At 41.8% G+C, this 20,410-nt stretch overlaps 1 protein-coding gene across 4 annotated transcripts in view; it reads left to right on the plus strand.

Annotated features, from left to right (window-relative positions):
• The window catches only part of CNGB1 (cyclic nucleotide gated channel subunit beta 1), a 46,973-nt gene that overhangs the window by 15,620 nt on the left and 10,943 nt on the right, over positions 1–20,410 (plus strand). For 3 of the 4 annotated variants that reach the window (XM_042852030.2, XM_042852031.2, XM_065566849.1), the window contains exons 6-14: positions 7,397–7,495; positions 11,625–11,782; positions 12,958–13,128; positions 13,778–13,986; positions 15,524–15,574; positions 16,372–16,458; positions 18,194–18,258; positions 19,149–19,271; positions 19,967–20,108. In XM_042852030.2, the coding sequence (XP_042707964.2) occupies positions 7,397–7,495; positions 11,625–11,782; positions 12,958–13,128; positions 13,778–13,986; positions 15,524–15,574; positions 16,372–16,458; positions 18,194–18,258; positions 19,149–19,271; positions 19,967–20,108 (1,105 nt within the window). Of the gene's footprint in view, positions 1–5,206; positions 5,349–7,396; positions 7,496–11,624; positions 11,783–12,957; positions 13,129–13,777; positions 13,987–15,523; positions 15,575–16,371; positions 16,459–18,193; positions 18,259–19,148; positions 19,272–19,966; positions 20,109–20,410 lie in introns of those variants that run through there. The other variant, XM_065566850.1, reaches the window with a different exon arrangement.

Below are 20,410 nucleotides of genomic sequence, written 5' to 3' on the forward strand. Positions count from 1 at the left end.
ATCATAGACTATCCGGTTTGGAAGAGACCTCAGGAGGTCATCTAGTCCAACCCCCTGCTCAAAGCAGGACCGATCCCCAACTAAATCATCCCAGCCAGGGCTTTGTCAAGCCGGGCCTTAAACACCTCTAAGGAAGGAGATTCTACCACCTCCCTAGGGAACCCATCCCAGTGCTTCAATTTTGTCAGGAATGTCAAAGTGCACAAATGCTTTTCTAGCATAGACCCAATGACTGCTGCTGCTATTAAATATTCATATCCATTGCACATTGAGCATCTTTTGATGCAGATGAATGAATAATGGCCAGTGGCTACTGGGTTATAAAAGTAGAACTGGTTGAAAAACAAACAAACAATAATGAAAATGTTCCCAAATCTCCCCACTTCTTTTAAACCAACAGTGAGATCCTTCAAGGTGTTTAGTACCTTCCAACAGAGGATTTCAAAGCACTTTGCAGATATTAATGAATCAAACTCATAACAACCCTATGAGATATGGTAGTATTGCTCTCCATGTTACATGTGAGGGGGAAACTGAGGCACATCAAAATTAAATGACTTGTACAAGGTCAGAAAGAAAGATGTGGCATAACTGGGAACAGAACTTGGATTCTAAAGAGTTCCTATACTTTGGTGAAGAGACCAGTATAAATATCTAGATGTACAGATAGATAGGCAGAACCAAGATCCCCGGACTTTGATCTTGATACATTTTTATTTTCCTTGCTTCCTTTCCATTGTCAATGTTCCCAGTTGGCTGATGCACTAAACCACAGTCCGCTAATGCACTGAGCAAGCAAATGCACATTTTGTTTTATCTGAGAGTGATTAAAAAAATCAGTGAAATTCATCATTCACGGAGTATTTGAGCTGTTTGAGTAATCACAAGTCTTTGATGCTCCCTCTCTCTGCTTGAGCCTGTCTCATAATCAGTTCCCGCAGCTTCTTAAAGGCCATCATCTCACTGATATTTGACACAGTTTAATAAATTACTTTTGAGGTTAAGTGTGAAAAATCTTCTAGTGCTCTCAAAAAAACCAAAATGCTTCTCATGAAGGTGTAAAATAGGACACAGATAGAACTGTATTCATTCTTTCTCTGTCACAGGATCCTGCGTATGTCCCAGTAGCACGTTTTATATTTATTTATATTAGGGCTGTCAAGCAATTAAAAAAATTAATCGTGATTAATCGCGCTGTTAAACAATAGAATACCATTTATTTAAATAGTTTTGGATGTTTACTACATTTTCAAATATATTGATTTCAATTACAACACAGAATACAAAGTGTACAGTGCTCACTATATTTATTCGTGATTACAAATATTTGCACTGTAAAAAACAAAAACAAAATTATTTTTCAATTCACCTCATACAGGTACTGTAGTGCAATCTCTTGATTATGAAAGTTGAACTTACAAATGTAGAATTGTGTACAAAAAAAATCTGCATTCAGAAATAAAACAATGTAAAACTTTAGAGCCTACAAGTCCACTCAGTCCTACTTCTTGGTCAGCCACTCAGACAAACTAGGTTGGTTACAATTTGCAGGCGATAATGCTGCCTTCTTCTTGTTTACAATGTCATCTGAAAGTGAGAACAGGCATTGTCATGGCACTGTTGTAGCTGGTGTTGCAAGATATTTACATGCCAGATGTGCTAAAGATTCATATGTCTCTTCATGCTTCAACCATCATTCCAGAGAACATGCGTCCATGCTGATGATGGGTTCTGCTTGATAACGGTCCAAAGCAGTGCAGACTGACACATGTTCATTTTCATCATCTGAGTCAGATGCCACCTGCAGAAGGTTGATTTTCTTTTTTGGTGGTTCGCGTTCTGTAGTTTCCGCATTGGAGTGTTGCTTTTTTAAAACTTCTAAAATCATGCTCCATACCTCGTCCCTCTCAGATTTTGGATGGCACTTCAGATTCTTAAACCTTGGGTTGCGTGCTATAGCTAGTTTTAGAAATCTCACATTGGTACCTTCTTTGTGTTTTGTCAAATCTGCTGTGAAAGTGTTCTTAAAATGAACATGTGCTGGGTCATCATCTGAGACTGTTATAATATGAAATATATGCAGAATGCAGGTAAAACAGAGCAGGAGACGTACTATTCTCCCCCCAAGGAGTACAGTCACAAATTTAATTAATGCATTATTTTTTTAACGAGCATCATCAGCATGGAAGCATGTCCTCTGGAATGGTGGCCGAAGCATGAAGGGGCATACAAATGTTTAGCATACCTTGCAATGCCGGCTACAAAAGTGCCATGCGAATGCCTGTTGTCACTTTCAGGTGACATTGTAAATAAGACGTAGTCTCCCGTCAACATAAAGAAACTTGTTTGTCTTAGCGATTGGCAGATTAAGAAGTAGGACTGAATGGACTTGTAGGCTCTAAATTTTATACTGTTTAGTTTTTTAATGCAGTTATGTAACCAAAAAAATCTGCATTTGTAAGTTACACTTTCACGATAAAGAGATTGCACTTCAGTACTTGTATGAGGTGAATTGAAAAATACTATTTCTTTTGTTTATCATTTTTACAGTGCATATATTTGTAATAAAAATAATATAAAGTGAGCACTGTACACTTTGTATTCTGTGTTGTAATTGAAATCAACATTGAAAATGTAGAAAAAGATCAAAAATATTTAATAATTTTCAATTGGTATTCTATTGTTATAAGTGCAATTAATTGCAATTAATTTTTAATCATGATTAATTTTTTGAGTTAATCACGTGAGTTAACTGTGATTAATTGACAGCCCTAATTTATATACTTAATAAAGGAAGCTGGTCTTGTGGTTAAGGCACTGGATAGGGACTCAGTAGATGTGGGTTAAGTTTCCAGCTGCCATAGATATGAGCAAATCATTTAATCATTCCGTGCCTCAGTTTCCCCTCTATAAAATAGGGCTGATAGTACTTCCTTTGTCTTTCTTGTCTATTTTGCTTGTAAGGGCAGGGACTCTCTCCCGTTCCGTTTGTAGCATTCTGTGCCTAGCACAACAGAGCTGTTTGATCTTGGTTAGAGCTTTCATTGCTACAGTAATACAAATGATATATTTGTAAGGTACCTATCATAAGCATCCAAGCACAGTGCGACAAAACACACAATAGTAAAGCTAAATTTAAAAAAATCACTTTCAAGTATACAGTCCAAACGAGCCAAAGGATCTGCCACCAGGACAAACCTGATAGCTTTTAGGCCTATCACACTAGAACTAGGTAATCTTTGGCCACTCACTCTGATACTTTAACTAGATCATTTTCTGCTAATCATTTTTTCTTTTCAAAATTCAGGGCATTATCTCTGACCCTGCTGAAACTCTGGTTCATGCTTTTGCTCTATTGCCACTGAAGCATTGCATTCATTTCTGTCTTGGTTTCCCTGCCTTGTCAGGTTTTCCAAGACAGTCTTTTCAGAACCCTGCAAAATGCATGACTCCTCCCTTTCCCCTGCCCAAGAGCTCACATTTCTCACGTGGTGTCTTTATTTAGGCAATTACTTTAGCTACCTGTGAACATGAAGACGCAATTTAAATCTGTATGACTTGTATTCAAAATCCTTCATACTTCAGTTCCTTCAAATTTGTGCAACGGGGTTTGTGCATATCTTCTTGGCTGTGCATCACACTCTGTGTTTTAAAAATCTTCTTTTCCTTTAGTTATTTTTAGATTCATGGCTGCAAGGCTCTGTTGGGTTTGGTTTTCATCTTGTACAGCACTGTGAACGCTACTTTCTAAGTCAATAAGTGACAATATTCTACAATTCTTTAGATAGCTCAAATAGGTACTAATACGCATATGTATTGTTAAAGTGGAAAAGTGTGCAGAATTCCGTATCTAGAGTACAGACTTTGGAATTTGTGCCGGAGCTTGTATTGTTGATTATTTATTTAATCTCTTTCATGCGTAACTTTTACTTCATGTAAACACACTCCTATTAAATAGCTATGCGATCTTAGCCATAGAGGATCTGTTCCAAGGCCCATTTAAATCAGTGGATTTTAATGGGCTTTGAATCTAGTCTTGCCAGCCCAGGTTTGACCTTTGCTATAGAGATATAATGCATATTGACTTCTTTTGAAGGTGCAGCTGTAGTGTATTTAAGGGCAAAATTAGCTCATAGAGTCTTGCAGAGAAGGGCAACAAAAATGATTAGTGATATGGACCACTGATGAGGAGAAATTATAAAGACTGAGACTGTTCAGTTTAGAAAAGAGACAACTGAGGGGGGGATATGAAGAGGGCTATAAAATCATGAATGGTGTGAAGGTAGTGAATAGGGAAGTGTTATTTACCCTTTCACGTAACTCAAGAACTAGGGGTCACCTTATGAAATTAACAGGCAGCAGATTTAAAACAAACAAAAGGAAAAAGTTCTTTACACAATGCACAGCCAACGCGTGGGACTCTTTGCTATGGGATGCTATGGTTAAGCACCGAAATAAATTGCCTAGAGAGGCTGTGGAATATCCATCATTGGAGATTTTTAAGAGCAGGTTAGACACACGCCTGTCAGGGATGGTCTAGATAATACTTAGTCCTGCCATGAGTGCCGGGGACTGGACTAGATGACCTCTCGAGGTCCCTTCCAGTCCTATGATTCTATGTTGTGAAGGCCAAAAGTATAACTGGGTTCAAAAAAGAGTTAGATACGTTCATGAAGGATAGGTCCATCGATGGCTATTAGCCAGGATGGTCAAGGATGGAACCCCATGCTCCGGGTCTCCCCAAACCTGCAACTGCCAGAAGCTAGGACTGGATGACACAGAATGGATCACTTGAGATTGCCCTGTTCTGTTCATTCTCTCTGAAGTATCTGGCACTGGCCACTGTCAGAGACAGGAAACTGGGCCAGGTGGACCGTTGGTGGTCTGACCCAGTATGGTCATTTGTATGTTCTAATGGGAGTATCACACAGAGATTCAGTACTTTCTCAGGCAATTAAGAAACTGAGGCCTGTTAGGTAAATATTAACTTCCTCAACCCACATGGATATCTTCAAGGTATTTAGTAGTGATACCCCAGGTTCCCACAGAACCCCTCCCCCACAAGTGTTTAAAATCAGCTGAACTGTAAATTCCTTTCTTGGTAGGTTGTAACATCTGCCAGGGAAATAGATGAGTTGCAGCCACAGCAGACTACCAAAGCCTTTTCTCTGAGTCCCCAGACATTCAGAATTGCTAGAGGACAGATCTCTCTTTCTTATCTTCCCAAGGGCATTTGTGTTAATTTGAAAATAAATTTAGAGGCAGGCATTCTTCCCACACTTCACATGACACAAAAAGACAGATTGCATATTCTGGAGGATGTGAAGGATGACTTTAAAGTGTGTCAGGTAAGAGGCTTTAAGGAAATGAAAAGAGGGGGTTGTACTTTTTCAACAAAGCAGGAAGTTTGCTTTTCCTTAAAGAATGACTGTTACTTTCAAAAATACATTTATAAATAAAGATATCCCATCTCCTAGAACTGGAAGGGACCTTGAAAGGTCATCGAGTCCAGCCCCCTGCCTTCACTAGCAGGACCAAGTACTGATTTTGCCCCAGATCCCCAAGTGGCCCCCTCAAGGAGGGAATTCACAACCCTGGGTTTAGCAGGCCAATGCTCAAACCACTGAGCTATCCCTCCCCCCAGAGTTTGACTAACTCTGCAAACCAGTGTATGAGGACTACTCTTTTATAATATTTGCATTCTTGTAAACATGTGGGCTTGAATAATAAAGGACATATGCAGTTAGTGAAAATATGTTGGAGTCTCTTGCTACTTCGTTTTTTGACTGCAAGGCATCCTTATACAATGGAGGCCAGCGACGACTCACGTGAGTTGTTTTGGTACCAAGTCACTGGAATGTCTTGTATCTAAAATTTAAGTCCAGTACGGTGCAGTGAGGTTTCAGATCTCTGTTCGGTGAATTAGCTTTGTTTAGAACTATCAGTTGCATGAGGCATGATATGATAAAACCCGTGCAAAACACGGAGTATTGTTGGTTTTACCTCTGAGTCTGTTGAAATCAGCTGAGGGCAGAATTTGGTTCTTGATTTCCTATAATCGATTGTGTGTGTTTGTGTTTGGTCTGGCAAGCAGAGTGGCCCCAAACAAATGTGTGGGATTCACTGAGGCTCCCCCAGACTGACCTTTGACCAAGGCTAACCAAGGAGGGAGTTTCTCGTATATTGTGGGCTGACCTGACTTAGAGGGTTTGTAGAGATACTGCTTAGCCATTCATTACAACCCATAACTAATTTATGGGTTATCTATTTCCCCACATAATTACATTTCTCACATACCAGGTGTATGTGCAAATGAACCCTCTGCGCGTTGAGGATGTCCAACAACCTCCTGCTAGGTTGCAATGTTAATGTTCAGGCTGCGGCTGATGGTGCAAAAGACTGTTACATACAGCAGCCCTTATTCTCAGAGACTAAGTATGTTAAACACCTGTATGATGACTACGTCTTCCTCTTGCATAAGAAACAAGAATCCCCAAGATTACTCCTGAACTTCAGTTTCCTACATGGTAGTTCAGTGCACTAGTGACTGATACACTGAGACATCCTCATTTTATTTTATTTTATTTTATTTTATTATGATAATTATTTATTATTTACATTAAATAGCGCCCCAGTAGCAATCTGGGCCCCACAGTGCTAAGTGCATTCTTTAGCTGAGATACAAGAGACAAGAACAGATTTAAAATGTTTATTAAAGCTAATGTTAAAATGATCTAATACACAGGTTAAGGAAAGAGTGTCTATACATTTGGTATAATGCTTAAATTATCCAAAAGTACAAAGTTTGGTTTAAAAATCATACAATAAATATAGTACATAATCTGCAATATCCCCAATTTAGGTTAATAAATGTAATGATACAGTTTAGATATTAGCTTCCAAATATTTGGATAAATCACTCATAAAAGGTTATACTAAGAGTAGCTTGTGGAAAACAAATATAGCAATGAGTGTAGATTGTCCCTCAGTAACTGAGAATTTAGGGTAGGTTGTCCCTCAGTAAATACAATCCCTCAGAGAAGTATTTCAGTTACTTTCCCGACTTTGCTTCTCAATGGCACTCCAGCTCATCTCTCCTGGTATTGCCGATGTCCGGTGATGTGTTCTAAATAGATGTCCCTTGACCACTTGATGGCGTCCTATACCACGAGTTGCCAAGATACAGCAGACAATATTAAAGCTCTCTCTGAAGTTCTGTTATTTTACATAGTAAATTACTCTGATTTGGTTTAACATTTTTAAACCTTATGTGGAGGCTTGTGTGGAGTGTGTGTGTGTGTGAGTGTGTGTGTGTGTGTGTGTGTGTACGAAGGGCAAAGAACATTTTCTTTCTGATTGTTTTTGTTCCTGATGCCATTTACTCATTTTTCTTTAGGAGGAAGCTACGCTCTGAGGAGGACAGCATAGAGGATGCATCCCCAGTTGAGTCTCCAGGCAGAGCCTCACCTGGCCAGTCCAACCTACAGAGAAAAAAGTGAGTTGGGTGTACTGCTAGAACGAGAGGCCCAGATTCATGAATCAGTGTAGTTATTAAGATTTCATATTTTGGTGCATAGATACAAAGGTGACTGGCACCTTAGAAATACCTAAGATACAACAGAGAAATGGCTAGATGGATGGATATCTTGCACTGATGAGTAAGATGGTTCAGCACAGTGAGTAAGGAAATATGCTGTTACCAAAGTTGAAACTGTTCCTGTCATTCTTCATGCGATGAAAAATGTTCTCCTAGATTTTGCTGGCCTAGAACTTTTGCAACAAAAACCATAGACTGTATAAGTAGTGAAAGGATAATCTAATTTTGAATCAAAGATTTGAGAACTCATTTAAAAGCTGCATTTAATAGCTATTCTATTTTCTAATACAGATTCATATTTAAGGAAGATTTAAAAAAAAATACCAAGTGCTGCCAGATTTGTAGACATCACTGAAAGATTTGGCTTAGCTTGCAGAGAAGATGGCTGCATTTTTAATTGGAACAGAAATTAAATTAAATAATAAATTATTACAGAAATGCGGTGCTGCCAACTTGTATTCGTTGTTGAGAAACATCTTGTTTCTCCTTTCTGGAATGAGAGGGCATTTTACATCATGTGTACTCAGTCCTGGACTTCTTTACGGTGTTCTACTAATGCAACAGTCCTGAGAGGAACCTCTCCCATCGAGTGCTTGTCTTCATTAAAAAATTGGATCATGCGAGACCATGGCCTTGAGGAGGTGCTTGAACTAACACAATGTTCAACATGATTTAGCAATCCATGTAGACAGAAATTGTTGTGTCAGCTGATCATGAATAAACCCTATTAGAACCCTAGCGTTCACAACACTCAGTTGACATGCAGCTAAACATGACCTGTCTCTGTCTATACTGAGGTTAAACATGACTTTGCACTCATATTAGTTAACACAACCCAACTTTAACCTGACCTATTTTTTTAGTCAAGACAAGCTGTGGGAGACTGAAAGGGGAATTCACAGCCTACATGTTCATAGGCTTCCCCTACCTGTCCATAGGCTTCCCCTACAGCTCCATCCAGTGGTTCTCAACCAAAGCCCTCTCCTGGTATGACAGAGCATGGCGAGTGATGGCAGAAAGTAGCATGTGTTCTTAATAATTACCAAGTCGTTTCTAGCACTGTCTGCCCTTTGAAGCAAACGTACTGTATGACCTTGTGACACTGTAAGCACCTAGAGGATAATACAGCGATAAATAATAGCCAACATGATTTGTCAAGAACAAATCATGCCAAAACAACCTAATTTCCTTCTTTGACTGGGTTACTGGCTTAGCAGATAGGGGGAAAGCATTATATGTGATGTCCCTTGATTTTAGTAAGGCTTTTGACGCAGTCCCACATGACATTCTCATAAGCAAACTAGGGAAATGTGGCCTAGATGAACTTATTATAAGGTGGGTACAACTGGTTCAAAGACCGTACCCAAAGAGTAGTTATCAATGGTTCACTGTCAAACTGGGAGGATGTATCTAGTGGGGTCACACCAGCGTCTGTCCTGGGTCCGATACTATTCAGTTTTTTCATCAGTGATTTGGATAAGGGAGTGGAGAGTGTTCTTATAAAAGTTGCAGATGACATCAAGCTGGGAGGGATTGCAAGCACTTTGGAGGACAGTACTAGAATTCAAAATGACCTTGATAAATTGGAGAATGTGTCTGAAATTTCAATTCAATAAAGACAAATGCACAGTATTACATTTAGGAAGGAAAAATCAAAGGCAAAATACAAAATGGGGATTAACCAGGGTGGATTGTTTCAAATCAAAGCTATTTAAATAACTGATTTAAATCATGATTTAAATCAGCAAGCAGGAAACCTTGATTTAAATCTCTGATTGTAATATGTTTTGCATTTGTATTTTTTAGTTATTTTCCTTAAGAAAGGTGGATTCTCATTGGTTGGTAACAATATAAAAAAGTTGATTGGCACCTAAATACACTCCTTTCACTAAATTTGGTGTTTCTTTTTGCAAACTAGGAGAATACACTATTTCCATATACATTTATTTAAGCAGTTATATAGCTGAACTTACGTTTATTCCGGGTCTTATTGTTTACATTTTTTATTATGTTAGAAAACGGTGAATAATGCATTTCTTATTTACTAAATGAATAATTTTGTATTTGTGATTTGTGTGAAGCTCTATTTGGATGGGAATTTGAATGCAATTAAAAATGCAAAAAACCTAGCATTTTAAAGTTGTTTTTAATTAGTTAAATAAAACTACCTTAACAGTGCTGCATACAAAAGAAAAAAGTTTATCAAAACATGTTTTGCGTTTAAAACTGATTTATTTAACAAAGGAAATATTATCAGTAGTTAGTGAATTGAACTGATTGTGTCTTGTCTCTATTGTCCTTTAAGATTTTAGAAATAGTCGGTCTCATCCTCTCACACCTATTTTTTTATTCAAAGATTAAAGAAGAGGAAAACAAGCTTTCCTGTTTTTCTCAACTTCCTATTGGTTTTAAACTTTGAATGAACGATCATTGAATTGGACTAGTTAAATAAACTGAAATGAAGAAAATATTCTCTCTCCTCTGCAGAAGAGGCTACTGCTGTCAAAAGCTGGTTTAGCACGTCAACAAACCCTGGCTCGAGGTGCTTAGCTAGTGGCTTCCATCAGTTCAGTGGTTGGACGTTCTTTAAAACTTTGGCAGTAAACATATACTGCGTAATTTAAAAAAAAGTTAAATTATTTCAATAGATTAGAGTAAGTTTAGGGCTAACATAGGCTGTCATAATTTCAAATTTAAGTTAAAAAAAAACCCTCTATTTTATTAAAATAAAATCTGTTTTAAATAAAAAAATCAGATTTTAAAAAAAGAATCATCAACTTTTATCCATCTTGGGAATAACTGGCTCGGCAATAGTACTGCAGAAAAAGATCCAGGGGTTATAATGGATCACAAATTGAATATGAGCCAACAATGTGATTCAGTTGCAAGGAAGGCTAGCAGCAGACGTAGAGTATGTAAGACACAAGAGGTAAGTGTTCCGCTGTGCGTGGCACCGGTAAAGCCTCAGCTGGAGTACTGTGGTCAATTTTGTGTCTGTGCCACATTTTAAGAAAGATGTAGACAAACTGGAGAGAGTTCAGAGAAGAGCAACACAAATGTTAAAAGATTTAGAAAATGTGCTCCAGGAGGAAAGAGTAAAACCTGGGCATGTTTAGTCTTGAGAAAAGAAGACTGAGGGGGGACCCGATAAGTCTTCAAATACCTTAGGGGCTGTTACAAAGAGGATGGTGATCAATTGTTCTCCATGTCCATGGAAAGTAGTTACAAGAAGTAACCAGCTGAATCTGCAGCAAGGGAGATTTAGGTTAGGCATTAGGTAAAACGTTCTAACTGTTACTCTAGTTAAGTAAAAACAACAAGGAGTCCAGTGGCACCTTAAAGACTAACAGATTTATTTGGGCATAAGCTTTCGTGGGTAAAAAACCTCACTTCTTCAGATGCATGGAGGGAAAGTTACAGATGCAGGCATTATATACTGACACATGGAGAGCAGGGAGTTACTTCGCAAGTGGAGAACCAGTGTTGACAGGGCCAATTCAATCAGGGTGGATGTGGTCCACTCCCAATAATAGATGAGGAGGTGTCAATTCCAGGAGAGGCAAAGCTGCTTCTGTAATGAGCCAGCCACTCCCAGTCCCTATTCAAGCCCAAATTAATGGTGTTAAATTTGCAAATGAATTTTAGTTCTGCTGTTTCTCTTTGAAGTCTAGTTAAGTAGTAGAACGGGTTACCACTACTTAGGTTGTGGAATCCCCATCACTGGAGGATTTTAAGAAGAGGTTAGACAAATACCTGTCACGGATGGTCTAAGGTATACTTGGTCCTGCCTCAGCATGGGGAGACAACGACCTCTCGAGGTCCCTTCCACTCTATGTTTCTATGATTCTCTGACTGACTGTAATCCATGAGACTGAATTTACTTTAGTTGTCACACTTGACCATGTACAGTTACGCAATAGCAACACGGACTGGGTTGAATTCTAACTAAGGATCCTACAGGTGAAAAAAAAGGGCTGTCACCTGCTTTTATTTTACATTAGTAAATTCTCTGATGGTTTTTCTGCAGCTTGCCAGAGCGAGCAGGTTCAGCAACAAGCCAGAACAGTTCGACAATCAATGACCGGCTGCAGGAGCTGGTGAGGCTCTTTAAAGACAGGACTGAGAAAGTGAAAGAGAAACTGATTGACCCAGATACTACCTCTGATGATGAGACCCCTGTGGCATGTGAGTTACAGCTGGGTTTGGGACCTCTCAGTAGACCGGGAATACTGAGCAAGAGGCAGAAGTTACTGAGCCGGAGAAACTGGTTTCGTAAAGCCCAAGCAATAAAAATGATGAGATGGTTTTGTAACCTGGAAACTTAGCAACTTACCTGTCTTCCATGAATAGATAAAGGGTACATAAAAGGAGACAGAATTGTTGAGTAGAAGTGTGTGGAAATGATGGTTCAGTGGATATAAGAAGCCCCCTTAGAGCGGTGTTGTAAGATCCTCAGTGAAATGATTGGTGGTTTTTCCCTATGCAAAAAATGCACATTGCAAACAAACAAAAAACACCGCTCCAGATGACGTGGCATAATTAGCAATCGTTACCCAATAAAAAGGGAGGGGGGATGGGCTTCTGTTTAAGGCAAAGGGCTGGACTTAAAGAGAGCTGGGTTCTATTCCTTACTCTGCTACAGACTTGTGTGACCTTGGGCAATTCAGGTTAATCTCTTTGTTCCTCAGTTGTTCCATCTGTAAAATGGAGTAATAATACTTCCGTACCGCAGCAGAGTGTTGTGAGGGTAAATATACCAATCGTTTGCCAGAGCTTTGAACTTTACAGCTGTATAAGTGCAGAATCGAATAGTATGATTATGAAAGACACAGGAGTAAGCTGGCATGAAGGCTGAACCGCTTCTTTGGCCTGGTCTACACCGAGGGAGGATCGATCTAAGTTACGCAACTTCAGCTATGTGAATAACGTAGCTGAAGTCGACGTACTTAGATCGACTTATCGTGGTATCTTCACCGCGGTGAGTCGACTGCTGCCACTCCCCCGTCGACTCTGCCTGCACTTCTCGCAGCGGTGGAGTACAGGAGTCGACGGGAGAGCGCTCGGGGATCGATTTATCGTGTCTAGACTAGATGCGATAAATCGATCCCCGCTGGATTGATTGCTGCCCGCCGATCCGGCGGGTAGTGTAGACATACCCTTAGTCTTTGAGAGAGGCTGGTCTGTGAAGAGAACGTGAAAGTCATGAACATTAACCAAGCTCTTAGCTAGGAATGCAGACTGGCCTTTCATGAAGAGGTTATGTTAATAAGAGAAAAGTTGAAAGACTAGGGACAAACATGAGAACTTCAGCCTGTCAGAGAAGTTCGCGCTGCTTTCAATAATTCTATGAATTTTCATAGCCCCTTCCAAGAAAACCTCTGCAGAACCACCGCCGCCACCAGAAGAAAAAGAAACAGCAGCTGAAGTGGAGGCACATTACTGTGAGATGCTCTGCTGCAAATTCAGATCCTGCCCCTGGCCAAGCCGTGTGAAAAAGTACCGGTTCCCAAGCAGCATCGACCCTCTCACCAGTAAGTAATTGAAAAATACTATTGGTTGAGATAATGCTGTTGCTCCATTTATGAGAAAGGGAAGATAAAAGTAGAGATGGCCTGGAAAGAAAGCAGGAGAGGAGGAGAAAGAAATGGGAGAATTGGGAGTGTGGCAAGGACACCAGGGAAGGAAGAAAGGAATGATTTAGACCCTGTCTGATTGAATTTTTTTCATTTGGAAGAGCAGAAGGAAGTGATAAATTCCATTAGGGATCATAGCTAGCCTCAGTAGTTGCCCCAAAGCTGGTGAGGGTGGCAATGCACCAGTGCTTTTTGGCCATTTTATCTGACAGACTTTGTCAGACTGCTCTGAAAAATCTCCTGAAAACCCAGTTCCTTCTCCACCAGCTACTCACTCTTCTTAACCACCTGGCTCATCTCGAAGAGCCAGCTCTCTCCAAAAGCCAGCAGCTAGTGCAGTGTAGTTGCAAAAGAAGAAGAAAAAAGTGGCTGTATCCTGGAAGCAGAGCAAAGACAGTCTGATATAAGTGCTTGGAATGTAGGACGTTTTGTTCCCTTTAATTTTTAGTACCTAATTCATTCATCCTTACAATCAACCCTATGGATAATATGCGGCTATTCTCTGTCAACTGCTCTCTAATTTTGGTCTGTGCTTCCCTCTGCTTAGATTTGATGTACGTGCTGTGGCTTTTTTTTGTTGTTCTGGCCTGGAATTGGAACTGCTGGCTGATTCCAGTACGCTGGGCCTTTCCGTACCAAACGCCTGAAAACCTCCATTGGTGGCTACTTGTAGACTATCTCTGCGACCTCATCTACTTTCTGGACATCACTGTCTTTCAGGTCCGCCTGCAGTTTGTCCAAGGAGGAGACATAATTGTAAGTGGCGGCTAGTAGCGGTTCCCTCACAAGGCAAAATTTCAAACGGGACTTTGGCTTGCTTTGGGTATAGAATCATAGAATCATAGAATCATAGAATATCAGAGTTGGAAGGGACCTCAAGAGGTCATCTAGTCCAACCCCCTGCTCAAAGCAGGACCAATTCCCAGCTAAATCATCCCAGCCAGGGCTTTGTCAAGCCGGGCCTTAAAAACCTCCAAGGAAGGAGACTCCACCACCTCCCTAGGTAACGCATTCCAGTGTTTCACCACCCTCCTAGTGAAATAGTTTTTCCTGATATCCAACCTGGACCTCCCCCACCGCAACTTGAGACCATTGCTCCTTGTTCTGTCATCTGCCACCACTGAGAACAGCCGAGCTCCATCCTCTTTGGAACCCCCCTTCAGGTAGTTGAAGGCTGCTATCAAATCCCCCCTCATTCTTCTCTTCTGGAGACTAAACAATCCCAGTTCTCTCAGCCTCTCCTCATAAGTCATATGCTCCAGACCCCTAATCATTTTTGTTGCCCTCCGCTGGACTCTTTCCAATTTTTCCACATCCTTCTTGTAGTGTGGGGCCCAAAACTGGACACAGTATTCCAGATGAGGCCTCACCAATGTCGAATAAAGGGGAACCACCTGCCAGGGCCGGCTCTGGCTTTTTTGCCGCCCCAGGCAAAAAAGCCTCCGGCCGCCTCCCCCTCCCCCCCCAGCGTGGCAGGGGAGGGCGACCAGAGCCCCGGGGGGAGGGCAGCGAGCCCTGGCCGGGGCTCCGCTGTCCCCGGTGGCGAGCCCGCCGCGGCTCCGCTGTCCCCGGTGGCCAGAGCGCCGGGGGGAGGGCGGCGAGCCCCGGCTGTGGCCCCGCTCTCCTCGGCGGCCGGAGCCGAAGCACCGCGCCGCCCCCCTCCAGGTGCCGCCCCAAGCACAAGCTTGGTGGGCTGGTGCCTGGAGCCGGCCCTGCCTCCTGCTACAATACTTGAAGTCCGTAGAAAGGTTTTTTTGGCAAATGTTGGAAGATAAGAACATATAGCAAAAAGGCAGCTCTCCTGCTGCGTCCCTTATTTACTTCGTGGGCCCTGAGTGAATTTTTTTACCCACAGAGCACACCGTGAAATGTTCACTGTGCAGAGGAGAAGCTATGTAAAAGGCTTTTGGAACGACAATTTACTCAATGTCCTAAGGAGAATGTCCTCGCAGCTAAGCGAGGTTGTTCCTCAACACCCCCACCCCCCTTTTATCAAGCCACATCTTCTTGTTTTCCTTATACAGAAGATCTACCATGTTCACTGTGGCGAGGTCATGGCAGTATCTATACTATGGTGGGGAGAAGATGTCATTTCCCTCCTCCCCTCTTTCCCATCCCAATCCCTTTCCCACATAATTAGGACTCTTCTGCTCCCCTCTGCTATACAATAGGAAGGAAGCGTATGGTGATGCTGTGTAGGTGCCTCCTCTCTGCCTTTTCAGTCAGGTGCAGGTCAGTAAACTTCGCCGCCAACCAGTGATGATGTTTCCCTCTGTTTCCTGTTCTCGTCTAGACTGATAAAAAGGCCATGAGACAGAACTACCTGAAATCCCGACGCTTCAAGGTCTGACACACCGTGTTTGATTTTTACATGTATTTATTATTATTTAAAGGACACATTACAATCATATTTTGAAATCCATTTCCTCTTGCTATTAGTCACACCTCTGAATATTAGGACCGGAATAATGTTTAAAATATGTGTGAGAATTATCTTGATAGATGTAGATCAGGTTTAGCATGGCCCTGTCTGGGTAGGAAAGGAATGGAAAGGAGGCTGGGTGTGTGTCTGGACAAGGGCTAGCCATATATAACTGGGGATCGCACTTTGATAGGTAAGTGCCAAATAGGGTGACCGGATAGCAAGTGTGAAAAAATAGGGATGGGGGTGGGGGGGTAATAGGTGCCTATGTAAGAAAAAGCTCCAAAAATCAGGACTGTCCCTATAAAATCGGGACATCTGGTCACCCTAGTGCCAAAGGCCTAGGAGCAGTAGCCTCCTCAGAGAGGGCTAGGAAGAGGAGAGCTCGTTGGAGGTGGGCAAGAGAACATGCTGCACACAGTTAAGGGTGGTGGAGGTCCTGTTTCAACGTTGGCTTCCCCAGCGCCCCAGTTATGTGTACAAATGTATGGAAGTTTGTGCATAATCATGTCCGCAGAACATGAGTTTTATTTCCATTGACTTACCCTACTGCCCCCTGGATCCCCGCTTTTGATTTCAATGGAAGTTGCTTCCTAGTAAACGAGGCCAGAGTTGGGTCCCGAATACCCTTTCCTGAGTGCTGCTAGAAGCAAAAGAGCCCCATGATGGTTTCAATTTACCACCGTGTTTTCTGTTGTGGTCTCACATGTGAGTTTTAGATGGACGTGTTGTGCCTTCTTCCCCTGGATTTCTTTTACTTCAAAGTTGGCGTAAATTCTCTCTTGCGGTTGCCTCGCTGTTTAAAGGTAAGTCAGGAGGTTACAAAAACAAGGGGGAAGACTGCATTTTTAGTGAATATAACAGATTCGCGTAGTTTTTTGATGCGCTATTCCTGTCTGCAGAAGTAGATTAATTGTAGATGACAGTACAATTGCATGGGGGCAGGGAGGGGAAGAGGTTTGTCCTTTTGAAGGTATTACTAAAAGTTGCCATACATTTTAGTTGTCATTAGGAGCATCACAATTTATTTTATTTGGGGGGACGGGTGGGGACTATACTAAGGGTCTGATCCTGTGTCTATTGAAGATAATGGAAGTTTTGCCATTGATTCCAATGACAACCATAGGCGCTGACTCCGTGGGTGCTTTGCACCCACCAGCAGCTCCCCGCTCCCCCCCCCAGCTTGCCTCTGCTCCGCTCCGCCTCCTCCCCTGAGCGCACCGCGGCTCTGCTTCTGTTTCGCGGTGGGAAGCGCTGGGAAGGTGGCGCGCTCGGGGAAAAGGCAGGGCCAGGGTGGGGATTTGGGGAAGGGGTTGGGATGGGTGGGGCAGGGGCAGGAAGGGGCGGGGTGGGGTGGAGTCGGGGCGGGGCCAGGGGCGAGCACCCAGTGGCGCATGGAAAAGTTGCCGCCTATGATGACAACAGGAGTGAGTTCCATATCATATGATTATAAATTTTCCACATTGCTGTAACGGGATCTGATGTAAGCAGGGAACAACTCTCCTGTGAGAGATTTTGAAGCAATTAAGGTTTTAAAAGAAAGTAAAAGAATGTTTTAAAAATTTGAGGACAGCTGAAAGAGTGCCTATGAAAGCTACTTTCAGCTAGAAGATTAGACAGTTCAATGGGCTATGGAGTCACTACATCAAATCTAAGCCATGTTAGTAGCAAGTGAAAGTCATTTCCACCTATTTTGTGGCATATATGAAATGAGACACTCGTCTCAGGATGGTCCCTAATGGACTGGCAGTAATCGGCAGGATTAGGGGAAAGGCCAAGATTTGAAAGGTTCATGGAAGATTTGAGTCTCCAGGGCTGTCAATCCAGCACCTTTCCCCAACTCTAAAACATACTTAAAATTGTAAAATACTGAATAAAATAAAAAAGATCAGTGATAATTAAAAGAAGCATTGGAATCTCTCATCTCGCGCCTTTTGTAGTTTTTAATACAGAACTACTCTAGGAGTACAATTGAAAGGAAAATGAGATTGTTTGGAGGATGCCTGGAGGTGAAACATAGTTTTGCTAGTTAAAGAAGTAATTCTCAACCTGGGGTAAGCGTACCCCTGGGGGCACACAGAGGTCTTCCAGGAGGTACATCAACTCATCTAGACCCGTGCCTAGTTTTACAACAGGCTACATAAAAAGCACTAGCGAAGTCAGTCCAAACGAAAATTTCATCGAGACGATGACATGTTTATACTGCTCTATAGACTATACACTGACATGCAAGTACAATAGTTACGTTTCAATTGATTTATTTTATAATTATAGGGTAACAATGAGAAATGTAGCAATTTTTCAGTACTAGTGTGGCTGTGACACTTTTGTATTATTACATCTGATTTTGTAAGCAAGTCGTTTTTAAGTGAGGTGAAACTTGGGGCTAGGCAAGACAGATCAGACTGCGGAAACTGGGACAGTCATCCGGAAAGGTTGAGAGCCCCTGAATTAAAGGATTCTCATTCAACGCTATTGAAAACTAGTTACCAGCTGTGATTGATGGGAAGCTAATGCGCATTGTATCATTCTCCTTAACAGTACATGGCCTTCTTCGAGTTTAATAACCGGCTTGAAGCTATCCTGAGCAAGGCATATGTTTACAGGTGAGACAAACCACTGATACGTTTGTATCTTTTTGGAGGAAGATATTTTTGGGATTGTTTTTTTATTGGAGGCGGAAGAGGTGCAATTTGGTGGCGATGCAGCAATCTCCAGCCAAACATAGTTCCTCTTTGTTCCCCAAATGTGATTCAATCATCGTCATTCTAGATAGAGAAAATTCTTTCTCCTCCCTCCTGACTGCCACAATCGCAGTGACTTCGGCGGAGGCTGGAAATGTCTCCTGGGAGGCTGACAACCCTAATAGCACATCATGAGATGATTGGCAGACACACACCGGAATCAAACATCACCTTAGGGCCTCTGCAGCCCAAAGCGTATTACTTTTCCAGCTCTCCCTAGCCAAGAAGCAAGCAACTCATTTCCGGTCATTCTCAACTCTGTCTTCTGCATTGTAGCACATGGCACTGCTTCCAGGATATGTCGCAGATCCACAATACGAAAGATGACTCTAGAAAAATTATCTATATTAATAATAGCCTTTAGTCATTACCGTCTTCCCAAGTGCAGCTCCATGTGATAAATGCAATCAACATTATTTGAAATGATCTCTTTGTTCCCAAAGCAGCCGGGGGGAGAAGTGGTGGGGATAAACGTGTAAAGCAGCAGATAAAAATATTCTTTCCCCTACATTTTCAGAGTTGGGCAGAGCTTTAGCTGTGTGACTGGCAGGGAATCCCTTGGAATAATTAGAGTCAAATGTTCCGAAGCACTCCTTTTCTCTTTCTCATAGGGCTATAAATATCAGAGCTTGCCCTGTGTTTCCATGAAGTATTTTTCACTTTTAACCATGATATTTTGGGGGATTTGAAGGTGTTTTTCATTATCGGGCACCTTGTAATCTTTCCTCTTTCATTGTTGCCTTTCTTTGCAGAGTGATAAGGACCACAGCCTATTTACTCTTCAGCTTACACGTGAACTCATGCCTGTATTATTGGGCATCATCGTACCAGGGACTGGGTTCTACCATATGGGTCTATGACGGGAAGGGAAACAGGTACTGAGTATGCGTGCCTTCTGTTTTCAAATAGGCCAATGCAGCAGAATAGGAGTGATAAAGAGACAGTCAGGATGCAGCCAAGTCTGAATTAACACAGCACTTTTGACATATGAGTCCACCTTTTAGTCAAAAGCCTACCCGTTCCAGTACAGCATCAGCGCTATTTGATTTATACAGGCAGGGATGCCTATTATTAAGGTTGCCTGACACTTCCCATTATAACACTCTCCATTGCTTATAACTTTGGTAAACGTTAACCATTTAAGTTGAAATTTTACGTGCCGTGCGTCTGCCTGAGTCTGAATGATTATAATTATAATTATTATTATGTTATGTTTCTGCCAAAATGGTCCAGCCATTACTAAGACTAGACTAGGGGGGAAAATACATTGTTTTGCCATTTAAAAAAATTCTGGAGACTTTTTCTCTAAGAGGCTCTAGTGCCCCCATGTTTTCCACCTGTCCCCTAAGCTTCTTTGTCTCTGTAGGTTTTCCAGGAACGTTTGCATTTAAGGGAGAGGAGAGGCTTTCACCCCCTTAGCTTTCCCCTTTTCACCACATAACCGTTCTCTCTGTAGTTTTCAAGTCGTCTCTTGCTGACTGTGTCAGAGCAGTTCTAATGGTATAAAGCAGATACTGACTTTTCAGGTGAAGGAAACTGGTTGAAAAGTTGTTTGTTTTCCCCTTTATAGTTATATCCGCTGCTATTACTGGGCTGTCAAGACTCTAATTACTATTGGGGGACTGCCTGACCCTCAAACATTGTTTGAGATACTCTTCCAACTTCTGAACTACTTCACAGGGGTCTTTGCTTTCTCTGTCATGATCGGCCAGGTAAGTGACTAATCAAGCTGTCTTCCCATCTGTATGATGCAGGTTCACCGTGTTGGTTATTTTTAAGGTCACCTCTCTGAAATCATGTTTCAGTTTCCCAAAAAGTACCCGCTGGGCTTTCCGACTTCATACATTGAAAAATCCCAATAGCATCGCTGTTCATTCTGGCATTATTTCAAGGTTTGTTTTACTAATCTGGAGGGGCTCCTGACCTGCTGCATGCCAATGGTTTTAGAAGTCCGAGGATGCAGATCCTCTGTCGTGATACACAATGTATGTTCAGTCAAAGAAGCTAGTTGTTA

Source organism: Chrysemys picta, chromosome 14 (genome assembly GCF_011386835.1).
Source record: "Chrysemys picta bellii isolate R12L10 chromosome 14, ASM1138683v2, whole genome shotgun sequence".
In the NCBI taxonomy this organism is placed as follows: Eukaryota; Metazoa; Chordata; order Testudines; family Emydidae; genus Chrysemys; species Chrysemys picta.